At 47.9% G+C, this 24,401-nt stretch overlaps 1 protein-coding gene across 1 annotated transcript in view; it reads left to right on the forward strand.

Annotated features, from left to right (window-relative positions):
• The window catches only part of ARHGEF10L (Rho guanine nucleotide exchange factor 10 like), a 176,564-nt gene extending 153,458 nt beyond the window's left edge, over nt 1-23,106 (forward strand). The window contains exons 23-30 of the mRNA XM_068241707.1: nt 819-940; nt 7,275-7,361; nt 11,837-12,051; nt 13,704-13,858; nt 15,489-15,631; nt 20,637-20,805; nt 22,062-22,184; nt 22,267-23,106. Coding sequence (XP_068097808.1) covers nt 819-940; nt 7,275-7,361; nt 11,837-12,051; nt 13,704-13,858; nt 15,489-15,631; nt 20,637-20,805; nt 22,062-22,184; nt 22,267-22,799 — 1,547 coding nt within the window. The 3' untranslated portion in view covers nt 22,800-23,106. The remainder of the gene's footprint in view (nt 1-818; nt 941-7,274; nt 7,362-11,836; nt 12,052-13,703; nt 13,859-15,488; nt 15,632-20,636; nt 20,806-22,061; nt 22,185-22,266) is intronic.
• Nucleotides 23,107-24,401: the final 1,295 nt, after the last annotated feature.

Here is a 24,401-nt window from a genome sequence, read left to right on the forward strand (position 1 = left end):
AGCACAGAGTATATCAGGAGAGGAGTGTTATATAGAGGAAGGAGCAGAGTCTCCCAGCAGCACAGAGTATATCTGGAGATGACAGTTAGATAGTGGGAGGAGCAGAGTCCTCCAGCAGCACAGAGTATATCAGGAGAGGAGAGTTAGATAGTGGGAGGAGCAGAGTCCTCCAGCAGCACAGAGTATATCAGGAGAGGAGAGTTAGATAGAGGAGGGAGCAGAGTTCTCCAGCAGCACAGAGTATATCAGGAGAGGAGAGTTAGATAGTGGGAGGAGCAGAGTCCTCCAGCAGCACAGAGTATATCAGGAGAGGAGAGTTACATAAAGGAAGGAGCAGAGTCATCCAGCAGCACAGAGTATATCAGGAGAGGAGGGTTAGATAGTGGGAGGAGCAGAGTCCTCTGCTGTGATTGGCCCATAGTTTTGATGGGAAGTTTTTCAGGACTTTCCAGCATTGTTGTTTTTGCCTCTTGGTGTTACATTATTTCAAAATGAAGACGCCTAATTAGCCTTTGTGTAGATAATTTCCGTACATATGCAGCGTGCAGATGTATCGCATTAGACTAATATTCTGTGTAAATGAAGATGGAAGCTGATTTCTGTGCAGTGCCTGTGCTGGGACTTAATGATCACATTATATTGTAATGTTAGCGTTTCTTGGCACTGATTCCGCGCTCTCTGCAGGACCAGGAAGATAAATGTGATGGTAAAACAATGAAAAATCGCCTCCCATCCATCAGTCTGCGTCTCTGTCATCTGTCTGATGCGCCCTCTCTCTTTCCTGTTTAATTTCATTGTCTCCATTTGTGCTTCCCCAGGAGAGGAGAACCAGCCGGGTTGGTTGTGTCCTGAGGAAGAGAAAAAAACGAAAATCCCTTTCTGGTCGCCCACGCTGGTGTGTCGCCTTCCGGCCTTCTCCACCAAAGCCTCGGACTTGCAGGTGAGTCGCTGCTGGCGGCAGGAGATAGAAAGGCAAATTGTTTTTGCGGAGGAAGACTTTTACCCTATGCACTTTCAAGAATAGTCCGTGATCTTCGTCAGGTATAATGTCATACAGAAAGGACTTAAAGGAAACATCTGGGTTTTTAAAAAAACAGATCTACATACCTGGGCTTCCTCCAGGAAGGTACACCCAGTACAAAAATGCTGCCCCGGAAATCTCTGCGTCTGATGAAAGTGTTTCATCTTGCTTCATGAAAGAACTGGCCCTGTAAACGCCCCCTCCTGCGGCTAGTAAGTGCTACTTGTAATTTTGATTACGAGCGGCCCTAGGCAGGAGCACAGTGTGTATAGAGGGAGGTTGTTTTGTTTTAGGACCCCAGAAGTATTTCCCAGACTGAATCTGCTTTTAGTAAAATGTTACAAATAGGATGGAATCGGAGCTCTTAGGCAAGGGTCTTGCTAGAGTGATGTCAGCTGCACCTTGCGGTCTTCCATGATCCCAAATAGTACAGAAGCGATTGCCATTTGGCCAAATCGCAATTGTGGGTCTTGCAGCGTTTGTGGCGCGATTGCACTTCAATGCAAAGTATAGGAAAGCTGCAAAATCGCTTATGAATCGTTGTGTAAAAGTGATTTTGCAGCGACTTTGTGCGTTTTACTAACTGCGTTTTACTAACTGTTTCCTGAAGACTTCGGCATTTAGCGATGCCCTCCTCATGCACAAATGGTCATCAGTGCGACTTCGGCATTTAGCGATGCCCTCCTCATGCACAAATGGTCATCAGTGCTTCTCTATTTGGAGATACCTTTTGTACAAGGGGGCGGTGCTACACAGGCAATCGGGGAGGTAATTTAAAGAGACTCTGTAAAAAAAGAAAGGTCCCGGGGGGGCTTGATATATTTACCTTCCCTGGCTCCAGCGGGGGCGCTGTTGCGGCTCTCCGCACAGAGATAGGCGGAAATAGACGATCTCTGTCGGGTCCTACTGCACCTGCGCAGTAGAGCGGCCCGACAGCAATCGGCTATTTCCGCCTATCTCCAAGCGGAGAGCCGATACTGCACCTGCGCTGGAGCCAGGAAGGTAAATATTTACATCCCCGCCGTTCGGTGGGCCAGAGCTAGACCTTCGTGGGACACAGGAGGACGGGGAAGCCTCGATAGGATCCGGAGGCTTCCCCCACCCAAGGGGAGTACCCCCAGGGGATCTTTTGTTTAGTTACAGGTTTTCTTTAAATTTTATTTACAAAAACTCAAGCGCTGTACAATCGCAGGCAGTAGATTGTACCGTGCTTGCAATCACAGCTGAAGTTGCGCTACAAATCTGTGGGCCCCTGGCCATCAGTTCTGAGGACTGGGAGATTGCCGGCTGACTGCGTGTGTGGGGACGATCTGCAGAAATAATGGAAGTGTTTGGGTGGCGATATGACCCATAATTTGGTGTGCGCTGCAAATAAGATGCACTTTTTATCCCCCAAAAATGGGGAGACGTCTCCCTCCTCTGCTCCCCTAGTGCCGGCTTCTGCTGATAGCTTCAGAAGGGGACATACAGGGGGAGCAAAGTAAGATGCAGGGAGACAGAAGGGGACACGTGCGGGGCACATGGGACATACATGAGGTACAAAAGGGATGCAATTATTGGGGGAGAACATCTACAAGATGCTCCTGGACCATGGACGCACCAGGTTTAATACTTTATTTGCCCTCTAAACCTAGGTGCATCTTATAGACTCGAGCATCTTAAAGAGACATTGAAGCGAAAAAAAATTATGATACAGTATAATGAATTGGTTGTGTAGTACGGATAATTACTAGAACATTAGTAGCAAACATATATGCTCTTATTTTTATTTTCAGTTATATAGTTTTGTTTTTGTTTTTTTATAAAATTGCATCATTCTCTAATATTTGCAGTTTACACACTACTCAACATTCTAAATGATTTTACAGAGCAGGCTTGTGAACTTTTGAACTGTCCTCTGCAGGGGAAAAAAATACAGTGCCAGACACTTGAGATAATAAGCTTCAGAAGACAGAGCTCTCTGCGACTTTGAAAGTTGTTGAGCTCAATGGCTCCTTTGCATAGATAACAACTGGAGTTTCTTAAATCTTCCTGTAATGGAAACAATATCAGACTTGTGTCTCTACTCCTAATGTTTTATTTCTTAGCTGTACTACACATACAAATCATATCATACTTTTTTTTCCTGCTAACAAGTCTCTCTCTCTCTCTAGATAGATATATATCTATCTATATCGCCATTGCCATGTTTGTGACTCAGTCTCAGAACACGACAAGGTTAAGTCCTCCTTTCATCATCTTAAGAGGGATGAAATGAATGCAAATTGTAATTGGTAGATAGTGGCCAATCTTGCGTAATGTGCAGTAAATTGGATAGAGAGAGCTGGGAAGGGGCTTCCTATAGATCCGGCCGTCTTTAATATGCTCTCCGGCTGGGGGAGGGGTGGAGAGACGGCTCTGTGAGGGTCATCTCCATCATCTCATCTCGCTACAGATCAGCGTTTGGCTTTTACTGGACATCTCGTGTTAAACGCCAGACCCTTTCCTTCCTCCTTCCTCCTTCTCTGCTTATTGTCTCATCAGCAAAACCATGCACTCTCAGTCAAAAGCAACCGGGCGGCCATGATGTGTCATCTCCGTACGTAGGGTGGCCACACATGATACGATCAAAACACTCACTGTTTTGTTTTTGTTTTTTTTTTAAATTGAATTAGTTGTATAGAAAAATCAAATTGTTTTTCGTAAAAAAAAATATCAATGTCCAGGATTATTATTTTATTTTATTTTTGAAGGTGAAAAATTCCAATCAATTTTTGCAGACGATTGAATGGTGTAGGATAGATTGTAAATTTCTCAATTACAACCAATTTTTCCAGCGTTTTCAGTTGGGTTTTTCACAGTTGGAAAATGTTTGAACTCACAATCATATTTTTATTCTCTTTACCCGCCTCATCTGAAAGACCATACTCACATTTAGCTAGGTGGCTTAACCCGCTGACGTCTGCATAGTGATATCCAATCAGACTGATTTGAGTGTTTCTTTTATTTGTCCTGAAGAAGTAACTTCAGCTAGTGGCGAAACGTCTCAAAGAGGAGGAAAAGGTGTCGTGTTGATGTCACATTCGTTTGTCTTAGTCTGTACCCTGACTGGGATAACAGAGAGGCAGCACAGACATATCACCAGTGAGCAGGTCTATTCAGGGAGTTAATAATTACATTGTGAGCTGTGCCTGTGGAGGAAGTCCTCTTTATTAGTGGAATAATGAAGATGGAGCGATGTAGAGCGGACTGTAAGCAGATTATCGAGCTGTGGCTGTGGACGCCTCTCCGGGTGAGGTCTGTATGGTGCGGTCCCTGCAGGCTTATTGCCACAGTCCTCAGCAGGTTTATTAATGTTCCCGTCTGACAGGTGTGATGCGATCCCTTAGGCAGGGAGGAAGCTTTTTGGAGTTGCGGGCGACAATATAATACAATTGGCCTCAATTCACTAAGCAGTTTAGACTAGTCTACTGATGGTTTTTAGTCTACTGATGGTTTGGTGTAATGTTTTAAGCCTCATCTACACGCGTAGATGAGGCTCCGATCCGGCGGCTCGATTAGCCACCGGATCGCCTCTTCCGCGTACCCGCCGCGTCCCCGCGCCGGATTCGATTCCCCGCTCATCCCCGCCGGCGCCGCTTATCTTCCGCTCGATTCCCTGCCATTGTCCCCTCGCGGGGAACGAGCAGGCAATCGGCGGTGGGGAGATCCGTCCTGTCACATCAGCGGCTCGATTGATAAGCCACATCGCCGCCTCATCTACCCGTGTAGATGAGGCTTTAGACCTGTTTTTAGACCTGGTCTAAAACATTCCGTAATTAGGTTGGTAAAGCAGGGTAAATTATCAAAAGATGCAATTCTTAAAGGCAAACAAGGAATAGCCACGCCCACTTTTTCTGACAGAGATCAGACCAGCTGATTTCTGTCAGTAAAGTAATTCTGTGAGGTATTTTAGACGTGATGATGGAACTTTTTGAATTAATAATGCAGGAGTTTAATTGTATCCAGAGGAGAGCTCCTCAAAGTAGAAGGATGTCAGTCATAGCTACTCATAGTGAATTGCATCTTTTGATAATTTCCCTGATTTACCGACCTAATTACCGAATGTTTTAGACCAGGTCTAAAAACAGGTCTAAAACATTCGGTAGTTATTAGTGAACTTCCTTTTGATGCAACGGATTTACACCAAACCAGTCTAAACTGCTCAGTGAATTGAGGCAGGGAATACACTTGCTAGAATGGTGGGCGATTTGATGCAGGCAGCACACGGCTATTGAAGCCAATAGTCCTGCTTGGGAAACAGGCGCCGTCAGCATTTGTGGGCGTGTCCCTTTTTAACTCTCACCACTTCCTGCTTTTTTCCACGTGATACACAAGCTTGCAAGTTCAATATATTCCACCTCATACGAAGGATCGAGGAAGAAATGTGAAGAATCTCGGGCGGAAAACATGATCAGTACACGATCGCGCTACTACAGAGACCAAGGAATCACGGCGAAAAAACGCCCCTTCTACTGTATTTCCCACCTGACGGGATGGGCAGCTCGAGAATCTGGTGGGGTTTTTTTTCATTCATCTGCGTTCCGTTTTTGACATTTTTTCCCTACGCAATAACAAGTCAGGTGGATTTCTGCTTTTTTCTCCACACTGTACGTGTTTACAAATTTATTGTATTTTGTTGCAAAACAAAAAAACTTGAAAATGAAAAATCGTGCGGGAAAAATGTGATTGCAGCTTGAAGGAAAAATATAAGAACAGTCACGATGTCGCATTGATAAGTGCGTGTCTGCCGTATAGATTCTCATCAGACTCAATCCTTCATCTGATCAAACTTTGTGATTAATTATGCACAAATTAAAGTTTGTAAAAACATTTGAGGGTGTTTTTTTTTTATTGGAAGGGGGGTGGAGGTGTAATGGAACTACAATACATATATCCTCATCTCTACCTCAGCAAGTTCCAGCTGTCAGTTCACACCTAGACAAGCTAAAGCACACGCCTCCCTACTGGGGACTGACAGTCACGATAGGCTGTCCGTCAGTAAGGGGGCGTGACTTCGGCTGATAGACGAATCACTTGTTCCCCATGCGACTAAAAGGGAAGTGTCTCAGACTAACCGGGCGTCAGCAAGCAACTGGAGGTCACTGAAGAGCAGAGAAAGTCGATGAGCTACTATAATAATTCCAGCTTGCATGCACATCTAATGCGGATGGTTTGCAGCTTGGAACTGGGCCACATGCACTTCCTGTCAGTTTTGATTGGCCCAATTCCAATCTGCATACATTTTGTATTAAGTATGCATGCAAGCCCAAATTTTTTAGCAGTGACCATTTCTATGGAGGAGGTGAGGATCTATGGACTGGTGCAGCGGTTATGTTTTTTGTTTTTTTTCCATTCTAAAAATACCTTATTTTAATTCCACAGATGTTTAGGGGGCACCCCGGAGTGGTAACGTGGAGGCAGGTAGAGGTGTGGGGTGGGGTCAGCGCCCTCTTGTTACATGATCCTCCACACTCTCCTCCCGTCTCTCTTTGGCTGGTAACAGCTGGGCGGTGACGGGTCATCTGGCGGAGCGGCGATCCTGGGCAGAGCGAATCCTGCGGGACTAGCAAGCCTGCCACGTATCCGCGCACATCAGACACTGCTCTTTAATCTGATTATAGAGACGCTGATTAGTCATCCTGTCCCTGGTGACCAGCTGCAGTTTCAGTTGGGGGGGAAGGGGACACCGCTGCTGCGCTCTGCCGGCGTCAGATCAGGACGATGAGAGAGAGTTTCACTTCTCCTCTTCCCTGCCAGTCATGACTGGCGGGTGCCAGGCCGGGATCACTATGTTAGGCATCATTTATGAGCAGGTCCGGCAGCTTATTCTGTGCCCAGTTGCTGAGCGGATGCGGTCACATGTCCGGTCATGTGACCACATGCCCCCCTCCAGCCCAAAGTCCCCCACCCCCCTCCCATGCATAAATGAGAATGTAATTTTATCAAACTGCCGTTCCGCTATGTATATTAATGTACAGGTGGCCATACACGATTCAACCAATTGATGTAACGGGGGTGACAGCGCTGCAACGTGAGGGGGCAGGGAAGGGTCAATAGGATCCAGAGACTCCCTCTCCATAGGTAAGTATCTGCCTTTTTCCTCACCACATATTTGCTTTAATTAGGAGATTTGAGGATTTTGCACATAATAATAAATCGTTGTTAGTCTTTGGTGGTTGTGGGGTAACTGTGCGGTAATTTCTCTTATCTTCTCTTTGTGTTGTTGCTGCAGCTGGGAGGAGCGGTCCACACCCCCGTACAGAGCGCCCTGCTGGGATTCTCCTCGGTTAGCACCTCGCTGCCTCAGGGGTACCTGTGGGTAAGTGTACAGCCATTGCTGCCGGGCGTGGTCTGCTCTGGTTACGGGACTGACACATAGACTTGCTACAGACACAGGAATGTCCCACCTGCTTGTACAGAGCGCCCTGCTGGGATTCTCCTCGGTTAGCACCTCGCTGCCTCAGGGGTACCTGTGGGTAAGTGTACAGCCATTGCTGCCGGGCGTGGTCTGCTCTGGTTACAGGACTGACACATAGACTTGCTACAGACACAGGAATGTCCCACCTGCTTGTACAGAGCGCCCTGCTGGGATTCTCCTCGGTTAGCACCTCGCTGCCTCAGGGGTACCTGTGGGTAAGTGTACAGCCATTGCTGCCGGGCGTGGTCTGCTCTGGTTACGGGACTGGCACATAGACTTGCTACAGACACAGGAAGGTCCCACCTGCTTGTACAGAGCGCCCTGCTGGGATTCTCCTCGGTTAGCACCTCACTGCCTCAGGGGTACCTGTGGGTAATGTACAGCCATTGCTGCCGGGCGTGGTCTGCTCTGGTTACGGGACTGGCACATAGACTTGCTACAGACACAGGAATGTTCCACCTGCTTGTACAGAGGCTGCTGACAGTTTCATTTTATAGCTCAGTTTTATCCACAGAGAGTTTATTGGGCTCCCCAGAGTGAGTGAAAAAGTGAACCATCATCAGGGTAATGAAGTAAGAATGGTCATCCAGCCACTAGATGGAGCACTTACAGTAAAGCCCCATCTACACCATACGATTCTTTTTCAGATTCGATTCAATTCAATCTGACATGTCGATTCAATTTCCGATTTAAAACAATGGCAAATTGAATCGAATCATGAATCGGACATGTCGGATTGAATCGAATCAATGAATCTAATTGAATTGAATCGTATAGTGTAGATGGGGCTAAAGGCGGTGTGATCCCTGACCCATACTGCTGCTAGACCCAGAAAAAGAGGTGTTAGTGGGTGACACCCCTTCAGGGACAACTATCATGAAAAATTGCAAAATTTAAAATGCATACAATTAAAAAGTACATTTCTCACAGAGTTAAATGCATTATAAATGACAGTTTTCCTGGTTTGCTGTCACTTACAGCAGGTAGAAAAATGCTGACAGATCTGACAGATTTTTAACTAGTCCATCTCCTCATGGGGGGTTCCCAGTACTATCGTTATTTTGTACAAAAGCACTCCCTGAAAAGGATCTATGCAAACATGTTGGACATCCTGGGTACTCATTTGCATACTGTTCCAACAATTGGACACACCAACTGCCATTCAGCAAGTGCTTTTGTTAAAGAGAACCCGAGGTGTGTTTAAAGAATGTTATCTGCATACAGAGGCTGGATCTGCCTATACAGCCCAGCCTCTGTTGCTATCCCAAACCCCACTAAGGTCCCCCTGCACTCTGCAATCCCTCATAAATCACAGCCGTGCTGTGAGGCTGTGTTTACATCTGTAGTGTCAGTCTCAGCTGCTCCCCCCGCCTCCTGCATAGCTCCGGTCCCTGCCCCTGTCCCTTCCCTCCAATCAGCAGGGAGGGAAGAGATGCAGGCGGGGACTGGAGTTCTGCAGGAGGCGGGGAGAGCAGCAGACTGACACTATAGAGATAAACACAGCCAGCTCTGACAAGCTGTTTGTCAGCAGCGTGGCTGTGATTTATGAGGGATTGCAGAGTGCAGGGGGACCTTAGGGGGGTTTTGGATAGCAACAGAGGCTGGGCTGTATAGACAGATCCAGCCGCTGTATGCAGATAATATTCTTCAAACCCACCTCGGGTTCTCTTTAATAAAGAAAGCCCTGAGCATCCCCCATGAGGAGATGGATTAGTCCAAGACCTGCCAGGTCTGTCATATTTTCACTATTTACAGTAATTGACAGCAACATAGTAAAAAAAAGATATATAGTTCATTTTACTCTGGGAAAAGTGAACATTTGCATTTGCATCCTCCGACTCCTCAGGTTAGGATTCAAACCGACTCTGACTCCTTTAATGTGCATATTACAATCTTGTTGATTGAAAGTGTGTAACATGAAATGCAACTCTTAACTGCCAATGCTTAGGAATTTTAAAATACAACTGAAGTGAGAAGGATATGTAGACATACTGTACATATGCCATATTTATTCCCTTTTAAACAATACCAGTTACCTGGCTAGACGGCTGATCTTCTGCCTCTAATACTTTTAGTCATAGACTAAAACTAGTCCTTGGTAAGAGTACATGTAGAAGACCGGAACAAAGAACATCTATCAGGCTCTAGAATGTAACTGTGGGTACATGTAAGAGTGATGTACAGGTACTCTGCAGGAGAATGAGGGGATTCTTCCTCTATTACACATTCTTCATATACAATCTGAACCAGGTTTATGGGTGATAGACAACACCTCTGTGTTCAATGTGCACAACATTCTCAGTGTATTCCCTGCAGCTCTGTGGGGAGAGCATATGTAGAGTATAGTACTACTGTGTAACAAAGTAAACCTGAGACAGATGAAATTAAAGTTTTATACACACCTGGGGCTTCCTCCAGCCCCCTTCAGGCTAATCAGTCCCTCGCTGTCCTCCTCCGCCACCTGGATCTTCTGCTGTGAGGCCAGGTACTTGAGCCAGTCAGGCATAGTGCGCATGCACACACTCCGCCGCCGGGAGCGTACTACACCTGCACAGCACTATTGCGCAGGTGCAGAACGCTCCTGGCTGTGGAAGTGGCATACGACCGGACTGCGCTGACTGCCTGAATTACCAGGACTCATAGCAGAAGATCCAGGTAACGGAGGAGGACAGAGACTGGATAAGCCTGAAGGGGGCTGGACGAAGCCCCAGGTGTGTATAAAACCTTTTTTTTAATCCGTCTCAGGTACCCTTTAATTCTTAGTCACCAAACCAAATTTTAACAACATATCAAATGATTTGATTTCATGAGCAAAGAGAGTGCATACATTTGCATAAACCAGCATCAGTGCAGAATTATTTCCATCTCATTGACCATCTCTATTAGTGACATGGCTACACATCAGGCTTTATACTTACAGCATAGATGTTATTTAGTATATATGTTACGGCCAGAACCCGAAATGTGGCCACTTCTAGTTCTGGCCGGCCAATATGCGAAGTGGCCGCAGCGCAGCGGCCAATGTTAGAAATGGAATGTTTCCTTTTATTATTAATGTAGTTTTCCGACCAAATGTAGCAAAACAGTTAGTTAATTTAATGAAATGAAGCTGGCGGCTCCGCCTCCTCTCCTCCGCCCCTGCCTCTTTTCTCTCTCTCTCTCTCTCTCTCTCTCTCTCTCTCTCTCTTCTTCGGGCAGCCGGCGGGGACACACGTGTCCCCGAGAGTCGTTCGTGGCACCAGGAAAGCAGAGCGGGGAGGCTGCAGACTTTGCTTCTGCCAGCACCCGCTCTGCAGGGACGAACGACAGGATTGCCCGCCGCGACGAACGACTCTGGGGGGACACGCATGTCCCCCGCTGCCAGTATCGGGGAGGAGAGAGAGGCAGGGGCGGAGGAGAGGAGGCGGAGCGGAAGCCGGGCGGCTTCATCCTTCTACATTGCCGCCAGCTTCATTTAATTAAATTAACTAACTGTTTTGCTCCATTTGGCCAGAGACGGCCGGAAAACTATATTAATAATAAAAGGAAACATTCCATTTCTAACATTGGCCGCTGCGCTGCGGCCACTTCGCACATTGGCCGGCCAGAACCCGAAGTGGCCGGCCAGAACTAGAAGTGGCCACACTTCGGGTTCTGGCCGTAACATATATAAGAGATTCCCGTGTACACATCATATATACAGTCACAATCAGATGTGTATATCTGACTTTAAAAATACGGGGGCTGCTTTATTGAAGCAGCACAAGTAACTAATTTTGATTGGTTTATTTCATTTTTGTGGACTAAGCACAGCTATTACTGTATGTATAAATTATTTATGATGACTATTATCTGAGAAATAAAACATTTTATCATATTTTCTATTTTAATTACAGTTTAAATTCATTAGGAGTCGGAGTCGGTGCGTTTTCTCCCGACTCTAGGTACCCAAAAATTGCTCCGCCTCCTTGACTCCGACTCCACAGCCCTGTTTATATGTATGTATTTTTAATTTTACTCTGTTTCGTCATAGTCTCACTATAGTTCAGACTGATCAGGTGTTATCCCCAAACCCAATAGAACCATTTGCTTTACTTTTTTACTGTTACAGACCACATGCAGACATATTTTTGGGGGAGGATGTTAACTCTGCCATATACATATTCATCTGTTTGGTCAAGTCAGTCACAGTGATCGATTGATTCATTATGGAAATGTCTCATTCTCCAACGCATCAGAACTATGAGCTTTTGATCGATTTTGGTTAGTTTGTTGATTGAAATTTGATGTTGATAAATCTCTATCATTTGGGTAAGGGAGGAGAAGAGGGTAGCAATAGCTGCATTATATTATAGTGCAATGATCGGTACAACTCTACCCATTTTATCTCCACACAGGTTGGTGGTGGCCAGGATGGTGAGGGGGGTCAGATCCAGATCTTCTCTTTGAACCACTCATCTCCACGAATGTTGAAGGCCTTCCCTCTGCCATCTCGGGTGCTCTGTTTGGAGAACGTGTGCAGTAAAGAGGCTGAAGAGGCCCTCGAGAACGAGGAGGATTGTATGCCGGCTCTGGTGCACCCAGCGCTGTGTGTAGGCCTTCAGGACGGGAGGTAAGTGGAGACTTGTCTTTCTCCTCATCATCTACATGAATGGGAGCTGGGTTGTTGGCGCCGGCAGAGCCCACTCACATTGGGTTCATCGTAGGGCAAAGTACAGGCGGTGGCAGAGGTGCTAATCCTTCCCCACTCAGACCAAAACTGGAGAAAACCATTCTGGTCAGAGTTCTCCTTTAAATTTAGACTGGGGAAGGAGGAGCCAACATAAATAAAATACTTAAAAGCAGTTTAAAGACAGGTACTTACCTCCTCCAATGAAACAAGCATATAATTCAAAAAGTTTATTTTTGACACACAGGACAACTCATTTCACAGAGCAAGCCTGCTTCTTCAGTTCATACAATGAAGTACAATGCAAAGATCACCAGAGTGCTTTGTGGAGGCATACTTGTGACCTTTGCGGTGCACTTGGACACCACTGTTTGACCTGAAGAAGTAGGCTTGTGCTGTGAAACGCATTGTAACGTGTGTCAAAAATAAACTCTTTCAATGCCTTCTCCTCAATCTATTGATGCCCTCCTTGGTGGTTGGAGGGTATTTTTTTGTACCTTCCCTCTTCCCTATAGGAGAACGAATCCTCTTGAGACCCGTGTGGGACTGGTACATGGTTCACACCTGCAACGGATCACTTGGGAGGCCACATCTGTGTACATTCTGCCTCTGAAGAAGCTGGTTTAAACCAGCGAAACAGCTGTCAGGCACTTGATACCCCCACTGCTGTGTACCTGCTATTTCCCCCACCGGAATAAAGGGATTTTAAGGAGTGGTGCTCCGTTTTTTTTCTTCTACATGATCTGCGTATGGAGGAAAAACGTTTTTGCCATAAATTTAGAAAGATGTCCTTCACAGTGAGAGTGGTTCAAATCTGCGATATCTTACCTCAGGAAGTAGTTATGGCAAACTCTATATCTGCATGTAAAGAGGGCTTGGATGCTTTCCTTGCATTGAAGGGCATCCACGGGTATAATTATTAGGTAATTCCTGGGAGTGTTGATCCAGAGATTTATCTGACTGCCATCGGGAGTCGGGAAAGGATTTTTCCCTTTTAAGACTAATTGGCCCAGGCCTTGTAAGGTTTTGTGCCTTCCCCTGGATCAACTGGGATATGTGCAGGTTCAGGATGCTGTTTTATTTATTTATTTTTCCGGTTGATACACGGTTGTCTTTTTTTAAACCAAACTAACTATGTAACTATGTATTTGTTTTCTCCCGGACAACATTATTTTCTGAATATCATTCCTTAGCCCTGGTGAGCTCGGACTTACTGCACTTACTATACCATAAGTGGCTCTGCCATCTCCCCCTTGTGTACTTTATATTTAGAACCATCTCTGGATGATGGAGTCGGTCCGGCGCTCTGCTGGCTGCCGGAACATCTTCATCACCTCGCTGTATGTTTATTACACCGCCTTGTCCTGGCTTTGCCTGACAGGTATACGAGCTTGTATCAGAAGGGATAACAATGTCGCTCTGCATTATAGATGAGTGCAGTGATGTACAGTAGCGGGGGGAGGAGGATGCTGGACTGTAACAGTTGTTGATGGTTTTCCTCACATCACTTGGCAGAAGAGACAGGCTGTTCCTTCGCTCTTCCTCTGCATGAAAGACCCCCGATAACCGCCCCCCCCCCCCCCCTTCTCTTCCAGCATCCTGGTCTACAGCAGTGTGGACACCGGATCCACCTGTCTGATGGCTCTGAGGAGTCCGGGCCTGCAGCCTGTCCTCTGCCTTAGACTGAGCAACAACTACCTGTGTGCAGGACTGCAAGACGGCACCTTAGCGCTGTACCCTCAAAACCAAGGTGAGACGCGGGGTATCGATACGGGCGTCTTATGAGTGTTCATTGCTGTTCGTAGTGGACGCCATCAATTAAAGAGAACCCGAGGTGAGTTTTAACAATCCTATTAGCACACAGAGGCTGGGTCTGCATATAGTGCCCAGCCTCTGTTGCTATACTGCCCCCCCCCCCCCCCCCTGCTCTCTGCTGTCCCCCATAAGGCTGTTTGCCTCTGCACTGTCACTCTCCGCCGCTCCCCCGCCTCCTCCATATCGGCGCTCCAAGGGAAGGGACACGGGCGGGGATCAGCGAAATAGAGGAGGCGGGGGAACGGCGAGAGTGACAGTGTACATGTAAGCAGACACAGGCGGGGAGTGCCGATATGAAGGAGGCAGGGGAGCGGCGGAGAGTGACAGTGCAGAGGTAAACAGCCTACTAGCGACACGCTGCATGTCGCTAGGACGGCAGTTTGATTTATGGGGGCAGAGCGCGGGGCGGGGGGGGGGGCAGTATAGCAACAGAGGCGGGGCATAATATGCAGACCCAGCCTCTGTGTGCTAATAGGATTATTAAAACCCACCTCAGGTTCTCTTTAACGGCTAGCTTTCACCCTACCCCAGCCATAATACCCCCGACATTAAATACTATTCCCGCCTCCAACATACTACTTCCCCCTCCAATTCCTGTCAGACCACCAAGATTGTATATTCTTGTCCATCTCCTGCCAGTAAGCTGCCTCATTCTTTTGTGTCCTATATAAATGTGTACTCCCCATTAACCATAGGGCAGCACAATGGCGTAGTGATTAGCACTGTCGCCTTGCAGCGCTGGTCCCCGGTCCCTACAGAGCTTGTATGTTCTCTCCGTGTCTGCCTGGGTTTCCTCCGGACACTCGGGTTTCTTCCCACATCCCAAAAACATACAGCTATATTATTATTTATTGGATTTATATTGCGCCAACATATAACTCAGCGCTGTACAGAGTATATTGTCTTGTCACTAACTGTCCCTCAGAGGGGTTCACAATCTAGTCCCTACCATAGTTATATTTCTATATCGTGTAGTGTATGTATCATAGTCTAGGGCCAATTTTTTTTAAGGGGAAGCCAATTAACTTATCTGTATGTTTTTGGGATGTGGGAGGAAACCAGAGTGCCCGGAGGAAACCCACGCAGACACGGGGAGAACATACAAACTCCTTGCAGATATTGCCCAGGCTGGGATTCGAACCTGGGGACCCAGCGCTGCAAGGCGAGAGAGCTAACCACTGCGCCACTGTGCTATCCTGCCCTAGGATGCATGATCAGGTAGCATACACAGGGAGGGCGGGCCCTGCCAAATGCTTACAATCTAAAGGGAGAGGGTGGTGACATGAAAGGAGAGGGATGAGAGGAAGTTACCTTGGTGTGATGGAGAATTTGGGAGAATTGCTGGGGAATTCTGGTAAATTTGTTTGCTTGAGCTTCATCGCGCTACCATTTAAACGTAAACTGACAGTCAGCCAAGCTGACTACAGGCCTTCCTTATATAACCAGCCAGAGCAAATGCCAGTGATATGCCGTAACTATAAGGAAGCAATAAGCAGAAATTACGTCATTGTCTAGCTGTGTACGGTGGCCTTCATGGCTTGATTATGTTTGTTGTCTCATCTCAGGAGGATTGTGGGATCCCGATAACTCATCCACCGTGCGCGTGGGAACCAGTCCAATCCGAGCGTTGCTGGCTCTGGATGATTGTATATGGGCCAGCTGCCGGAATCGGGTCACTGTCCTGGAGGTGGAGCCCCTCAAGGTTCAGGTAATGCACCATCCCTCCACTTCCGGTACAGCCTGAGCCACCCAATCACAGAGAGGATTCTGGAGAGGTTACACACCAGTGTCTAGGGACTAGTCCAGCTTAGGGGACCCAGCAGGAATCCTCATAGGGAAATTCAGCTAACTTGATTGGGTGGAAGGCATCCTCTGGAACTACTAGGTTGTATTAAACTACGCCCACACTATTCAGCCAATCACAACGCTTCATGCTGTAGAGGGTGCTGTGATCGGAGAACTGTTCCCTATGAGGTTTCCTACCGGGTCTCCTATACTAGACTAGCACCAGTGTCTATGTATAAATTTACCTTCTCAAAGCAGAAGGTATTTGCAATTATTCAGCTTTTTATAAGCAAGAAAGGTCTCCCAGGATGCATCACTGCAGAATATGAAAATCATGCTTTATATCCAGACACACATCCGGAACGGCTGGTGTACAGTGCGCCATACAGCCTATTCATTTTAAGAAGCCATACTAATCCGACTTGTATCTAGTGCCTCAAGTCTCGTACACATACAAAGCATATTGTCCTGCGGGGATCGGGATGTGATTCCTTGGGCAACAATGCAGGGCCAACACTGTAGACCAGCACTGGGCAAAGGCCCGCATGTGCTGCAAACAGAGGCAGACGGAGTCCTCTGCTCCCTCCCTCCCATTCTGCAGAGTCACGAGCGGAAGAAAACCGAGGGTTAATACTTACCTACTTGCATCTTACAGCGTCAGCTCACCGTGTCCACAGGGTAGGCCTGAAAGTCACAATTTTGGAATCGTCAAAGCGGCAATTATCGCGATCCCATCATTTCCACATGGGGAAGTTTGAAGAAGTGGCTTCAAACTTCCCCAAAGTCCTGGCACGTGCGGACCGCAGCGTTGGACATACTTTCTGCACGATTCCAATGCTGTCCATCCTCTATCACCGTCTGCCGGCTCTTGTGCTTGGCAAAACTCTGGGTTCCTGTATGTCACATGAAATACAGGAAGTATTCCGTGCATTAGAGCCTGCAGGAGGCAAAGTGGATAGACGGCCATCGCTGGACTCGTGCTTGAACCTATGTCCAGAACTGATGCAGCTTGGGTGTTAGAGGAGGCACAGAGAGACACAGAGAGAAGTAGAGCGGGCACAGAGACACAAAGGGGGCAAGAGAGAGACCCAGAGGCAAAGGGGGCACAAAGAGAGCCAGGGGGACAGAGAGGGAACAAACAGGCAAAGAGGGGGAACAAATCTTGATTTAAAGGAAATCGTGACTCAAATCGAAATCGCAATTTCGGACAGAAATCGCTCAATTCAATTTTTTCCTAAAATCGTTCAGGCCTACCACAGGGTGTCATGTCATGTGAGATGCCGTCAGGACGTGCCAGTGTATTACATGCTGGCACCTCCTGACGTATCACATGATGCCCTGTGGCCATGGAGAGCCGATGCAAGAAGCAGCGAGTAGGTGAGCGTTAACCCCTCGGTTTCCTTCCACTCACGATTCTGCAGCGAAGGACGGTAGTTTGGATTGTGTTTAACCACATGCATCCCGGGCCGTGCTAAGGTTGCCCTGCGCTGGTGTAGAGTCATTGCTGACGACTAGCTACATGATCTGTTGCTGTTCAGGGGAGCGTAGGGAGGAAGGAGCAGCGCGGGAGTGAGGTCATGCAGTGGAGAGGGGTGAGTGGGGAAAACTATGCTATACGGCAATCATTTCATCCAGCGTGTGTATGGGGCTTACAGCGGTCCTGAACTCAGAACTTCCTTTTTGCTCTAACAGATATGCAACAGCATGATAACCTTTAAAGAGACTCTGTAACGGAAAACATTTCCCCTGGGGGGTACTCACCTCAGTAGGGGGAAGCTTCTGGATCCTATTGAGGCTTCCCCCGTCCTCCTGTGTCCCACGGCGGTCTCCCTGCAGTCCACGGAACGCACAGGCAACAATTTGTCAGGCTGTGTAATATTTACCTTTTCTGGCACCAGAGGGGGCGCTGTTGTGGCTCTCCGCTCGGAAATAGGCGGAAATAGCCAATCTCTGTCGGGTCCGCTCTACTGCGCAGGCGCAGGAGAGAGAGCGGAGAGCCGATACTGCGCCTGCGCTGGAGCCGGGAAGGTAAATATTTACACCCCCGCTGTTCAGAGGGCCAGAGCGAGACCATCATGGGACACACGAGGACGGGGGAAGCCTTATTGGGACCCTGAGGCTTCCCCCACTCGAGGTGAGTACCACCCCAGGGAAACTTTTTTGTTACAGATTTTCTTTATAGAAAGACATTTCTTTGTTAAGGCGGCCACTAATGATACAATTTGCTGAACGATCCATTATGAACGATTCTTCATGTGAATGATCTGGGGCCACTAATGGACAAAAATCTCCTGACCAATCCGATCAGATTGGTGGGATTTAACCGAAATAACGATCGATTTCATTAATCTGATCGGATTGGTTAGGAGATTTTTGTCCATTAGTGGAGATTATTGTATCATTAGTGGCCACCTTTAGGCTCCCTGCACACTGCAAATCCGTTTTGTGATTCCGATTTTCAATTCCGATTTTCCCTGAATACAATCCACAGAGAAACGGATCAAAAAATGCAGCATGCAGTAAAGATTAAAAATCGGAATCGGAAGTAAAAACCGATTAAAAAGCGGAATCGGAAACGCATGCAGTGTGCAAGAGGCCTTACAGCTGATACAAATCGTGCAATAAATCTGCAGTGTGACTACGTCCTGCTTTCATGGAAGCAGACAGGGTTAACATCCTGTGTTTACAAATTAGCTGCTCTGCGGTGGCAGAGGAGATTCCTGAGCTGACTCAGCTGAGAGATCAAATTACAGTGCTGAGGGGGAGTCACAGATGAGGGGGAATTAGACAGGCTAAACTCTCTGAATACATGCAGGGTGTATTTCTCTCTGTTTTCCTTCTGTCCTGTGCAAGAGTTCAGGTCCACATTAAGAAGGGGCCATACTTCACTGCCGGGTGCTGCAGCCAGGAGCGAATGGAATAAGTGCAGCTTATTCTACAGAAGCGGGGATTTCCTGGCGTTGTCTCATCCTCTCGAGAGATCGGTCGCAGCGCCGGGCGTCACGTCGCTGGGAATGGCGCTGCGCTCCGTTGAGTCTGGTCGTTGCTGTGCCGAGTAATGACATCGTCGCAGTTTATTGCGGGAACAACGGCAACCAGGATTTAATTAAAAGTATTGATTAGCAGAGGAAGGGGGTGGAAATTAATTCGTCTTCGCCTGGAATTTACTCCGCGCCTTTCGGTTCCGCGCCTCGGGGGAAACTCGCTGGATAAATAATCCAGTTCTGTACAGAGTGATAAGATTCGCCGACACTGGGGCAGGAGAGGGTTAAAACTGTCCAGTTCCGCGTCGCTGGCCGCTGCTGAAGGCCGGGCGGGTTTCCCCGCTGGGCAGTAGGGATAGTCAATGAGATACTAATAATTCTGACTTAAAGAAAACCTGTAACAACAAAAAGTTCCCCTGGGGGGTACTCACCTTGGGTGGGGGAAGCCTCTGGATGCTATTGAGGCTTCCCCCGTCCTCCTGTGTCCTACAGTGGTCTCTCTGTGCCTCTCCGAACAGCAAGGATGTAAATATTTACCGCTCCAGCGCCGGCGCAGTATCGGCTCTCCGCTTGGAGATAGGCGGAAATAGCCGATCGCTGTCTGGCCGCTCTACCCTTGTAGGCGCAAGTCTCCTGCACCTGCTTAGTAGAGCGGACCTGACTGAGATCGGCTATTTCCGCCTAGCTCCGTGCTGAGAGCCGCAACAGCGCCCCCGCTGGAGCCAGGAAAGGTAAATATATCAGCACTTCTCAGGCTTGTCGAGGGAGGATTCCGGGACACTTTGGGGAGCCAGCACTGGACTGCCTGCAGCTTCAGCAGAGGGGGAAGCCTTATTGGGACCCTGAGGCTTCCCCCTCCCGAGGTGAGTACCCCCCAGGGGAACTTTTGTTGTTACAGTCTCTTTAAAGTAATCGTATAAAAACAAAAAAACAAAAAAAACAATTACCGGAACTTACCTAAAGAGAGGGAAGGCTCTGGGTCCTATAGAGCCTTTCTGTTGCTCTCACGGGCCCCACGTTGCAGCACCAGCTCCTCTATTTGAATCCCCCTCTGCAGGGGACTTTGGAAGCCGAGTCCTCCCGAAGACAGGCGGTCCCATACTGCGCACGTGCGAGTGCTCGATAGAGGGCGCTCAGGTGTGCGCAGTATGGAGCGGCCCATCTTAAGGGAGCACTCGGACTCCCGAAGACTTCCGAACTCCCCCGCTGCAAGGGATTCTCCTTAGGTAAGTATCTGGCTTATTTTTTTGGATCCGATTCCCATTCACTTTAATGCAATTTTCACGCAGCTTGGAAATGGACCATTGCCTATAGCGCGCTATGACAAAAGGTAATGGCAGTTGGTGGCATGGCCAAGTAATGTGGCCCCCAGCACCCACCGCATCTTACCTACAGGCTGGAAAGTGTACTGGTTAAGGGCTCTGCCTCTGACACAGGAGACCTGGGTTCGAATCTCTGCTTTGCCTGTTCAGTAAGCCAGCACATATTCAGTAGGAGACCATAGGCAAGTTTCCCTAGCACTGCTACTGCCTATAGAGCGCGCCCTAGTGGCTGCAGCTCTGGCGCTTTGAGTCCGCCAGGAGAAAAGTGCGATATAAATGTTCTGTGTCTTGTCTGTGTCTACAGCTCACACCCTTAATGGTATGTTTCATCAGCACAGCACTGGGTTGTGTCTTGTTTTGTATATGCAGATTGTGAATTGTTTGACACCGAATAAATCAGTATTTTAGCAGTGCCGGTTCCTTCTGCTCTTCATGTATGGCCAAATAATGTATGTGAACCCAGCAGGAGTGTAACTACAGCTCGGTGATACTTTAAAGTTCACTTTTTATTTTTGGTTATTGATTGTTGTTGTTTTTCTGCATTCCTGGTTTTATCTTGGCGCCCCCTACCTGTTGTCTGCGGTATTTTCTAATGTGGCTCATCCTGTCTTCCTCTCTACAGAGCTTTGAGGCGATGCAGGACGAGGGCGTGAGCGTCACACACATGATCAGGGCTGGCGGAGGGGTGTGGATGGCGTTCTCTGAGGGCTCCTCGATACGTCTCTTCCACACAGAGACTCTGGAACTACTGCAAGAAATCAACATCTCTACCCGTACCCTGCTACTGCCAGGTAACCACTAATACCGCCAGTGCCCGGTAACCACTAATACCGTCAGTACCTGGTAATCACTAATACCGTCAGTACCTGGTAATCACTAATACCGTCAGTACCTGGTAATCACTAATACCGTCAGAGCCGGGTTATCTCTAATTTTTGTCAGAGCCGAGTAATTCCTAATACCATCATAGCCAGGTAATCCCTAATACCATCAGAGCCAGGAAATATCAATACCGTCAGAGCCAGGTAAACCCAATACCGTCAAAGCCAGGTAATCCCTAATACCATCAGAGCCAGGTAATCCCAATACCATGAGAACCAAGTAATCCCAATACCATCAGAGCCCGGTAATCCCTAATACTGTCAGAGCTAGGTTATCCCTAATACCGTCAGGGTTAGGTAATCCCAATACCATCAGAGCCCGGTAATCCCTAATACTGTCAGAGCTAGGTTATCCCTAATACCGTCAGGGTTAGGTAATCCCAATACTTTCAGAGCCAGGTAATCCCGATACCGTCGGAGCCAGGTTATTCCGAAACCGTCAGAGCCTGGTAATCTTTTATACTGTCAGAGCCAGGTATTCCCTATACCATGAGAGCCAGATAATCTCAATATCGTTAGAGCCAGGTAATCCCAATACCGTCAGAGCCAGGTAATCCCAATACCATCAGAGCCAGGTAATCCCAATACCATCAGAGCCAGGAAATTAGCATCACGTAGGGACCAAAAAACATGTTTGCTATAACAGAAGTTTTATTGTATTGGGTTTACTATACCAGGCGTTGCTCCAATGACTTATAATGGACTTTGGCCAGGACCTGGAGAGGTAGTCTGCTATACCAGAATGTTTACTATACCAGAGTTTATTATAACGAGATTATACTATACATATTAATAATATGGTAGGACATTACACTATGACTATGGTAGGATTAGACTGTGAGCTCCTCTGAGGACAGTCAGTGACATGACTATGTACTCTGTAATGTGCTGCAGAACATGTCAGTGCTATATAAATACATAATAATAATATGGTAGGACATTAGACAATGACTATGGTAGGATTAGATTGTGAGCTCCCTGAGGGGACAGTTAGTAACACCACTATGTGTACTCTGCAGAAGATGTGAATACTAAATCATAATGAAAATAATACTACAAATATACCATATGTCTGGTTTTGTACATCCTATTTGGTGGTTACAAATGTGAATGCATTCGTAAACGTCTAAACCCCTCCCTCATCTTGCTGACTCCTCCCTCCACAGGACAGAAGAACCCTCGAGTCACCACTCTGCTGATATGCCAGGGCTCGCTGTGGGTTGGTACTGACCTGGGCATCCTCATCACATTACCTGTGCCAAAGCTGGAGGGCATCCCCAAGATAACAGGTAGGTTCCGATCGCTGTAGCATTGCATTAAGCATCTGTAGCTGAAGTATGGGAATACTTATCTCTCTGTCCCCCGACTCAGGAAAAGGGATGGTCTCGCTGAATGGTCACTGTGGCCCAGTACAGCTCCTCACCGTCGCCTGCAGCACGATGGCGCCGGAGGCTCTGCGCACAGAACAAGGATCGACAGAGGATGTGCGAGACAGCGAGGCTGCAGGGGAAACGAAAGAGACAGTCAACAGCCATCCGCAAGAGGCGTCCACAGACAACCTCCTCCCCTCCCGCAGGAAAGGGATCCTCCTTCAGTACCGCCTCCGAGGAACATCACATCTCCCAGGACACCACCTCTCCGCCAGGGAGGGTTCCAAAGTGGACAGTAGCACCCTGGAGACCACCGAGGAGGACGGTTCTATTTATGAAATGACGGACGACCCTGACGTGTGGTGTAGAAGTCGGCCGTGCACCCGGGACGCTAACCGTAAAGAGATCACGTCAGTAGTTGTTATATCGGGTGGGCCCGGCTATCGGAACTTCAGCCCTTCCCAGAGCGGAAGCCACGCGACCGGAGAAACGGACAGCACTTTGCTCATGTGGCAGCTGCCTCTCCTCCTATAGCTGAGGATATCCGCTCTGTCCGATGCCAGGATTGCTTGTGTCAATGCTGTTACGTCATTAGGTACTAAAGAATGTTTACAGATCCCGCCGGCCGCCCACCACAAGCCCCCCGGAGGTGTGTGATGGCCTGCGGAGAGAAACTGAACTACTGGGGGGCTTATTTATAAAGTTCAAAGTTAATTGCCAACGGCTCTGCTAAGTTGGGTACCTCCTCCAATCATTGTCTCCTGTTTTCTCACCAAGGTAGAACTAACCCAGCCAAATCTATTCTGCAGCTACATCTGTCTATAAAGAGATTTCATCGTTTTATGTGTCTGAAATTTTACTATTCACATCTCCTAATCTTCTGTTTAATACATGGCCACTGAAAGGGGAGGTCTCTAAAGGGAACCTAAAGCGATTCCAAAAGGTTGTCTTCATAATATTTTCTTACAGCTGGATGCCGATCAATGTGTCCTGCCGTCCAAGCGCCATCCGTAGTTGCCCAGGTTTGCTGTTATCTGCTGGTAAATGCAGCTTGTTGACTGCTTGCCAACGGAGAAACAGGAAGGGGAGGCATCAGCTGCAATGGGGACGCCCAGTGCACGCCCATTGCAACTAAACCTTTTCCCCGCCTCCTGCAGCCATGCTCCTGTCTGTATGCCGTACAAAAACCATACTACTGGAACCCTGAAGCAGGACCTCCCGACCTTGCCCTGATTTGGCCACTCCACACTGCTTTTATTTATTTATTTTTTATCTAATATCGGTTTAAAGAATGTGATTGTGGCTATCTTGCCACAGAAAATCAAGTTTAATAAATTGATTTTAAGATCAGGAAGCAGCAGCGGGGAGCGGTAAAAAACATGGCAGAAGTGGTCCAGTAGTATGTTTTTTGTGTTGTTGTCATATTTTTTTAGGTTTTTGCAAGCTCACGGGTTTGCTTTAAAGTAAACCTGAGATGCAAATAAAGAAAGATATGATACTTACCCGGGGCTTCCTCCAGCCCCATAAGCACCGCTGAGCGAACACAGTAAATCCAGCGCTGGAGACTTGGGCGCAGCAGCGCAGGAGACTTGGGCGCAGCCGGCGCCACCATAGGCCGTAATAGGAACTACGGCTATAGCAGCACACAGGGAGTAACTTCGGCGCCGTCAGAAGACGGACCTGAAGTTGCTTTTAAAACAATAATTCGGCTTCCAGCAATTGCTGGAAGCTGAATTATTTCATTCCCCCACTATCTATGTCGGCCTGGAGGGGGAATAGTAATTAACACGGCCCGGACTTGTGCGGCAGCAGGATCAGCCATATACTGGCTGTGTCCTGCGCCCAAGTCTCCGGCGCCGTTCTCTCTCGTACGCCCGCTGAGTCCCTCGCCGTCCTCCTGTGTGCCTTCGTTCTCCAGCTATCGGTCCTGGTAACTGGCTCAGCTGCAGCACTCGGGGTTCTTCTGCGCGTGCGCAGCCCTCCGTGCATGCGCAGAAGACCCCGACTGAGGTGACTCAGCAAGACTACCGAGACCGATATCCGGAGATTGGAGGCACTCAGGAGCACGATGAGGGACTCATCGGTGCTTATGGGGCTGGAGGAAGCCCTGGGTAAGTATCAAATATTTCTTTATTT

The sequence above is a fragment of the Hyperolius riggenbachi genome, chromosome 6 (genome assembly GCF_040937935.1).
Source record: "Hyperolius riggenbachi isolate aHypRig1 chromosome 6, aHypRig1.pri, whole genome shotgun sequence".
NCBI classification, from domain to species: Eukaryota; Metazoa; Chordata; class Amphibia; order Anura; family Hyperoliidae; genus Hyperolius; species Hyperolius riggenbachi.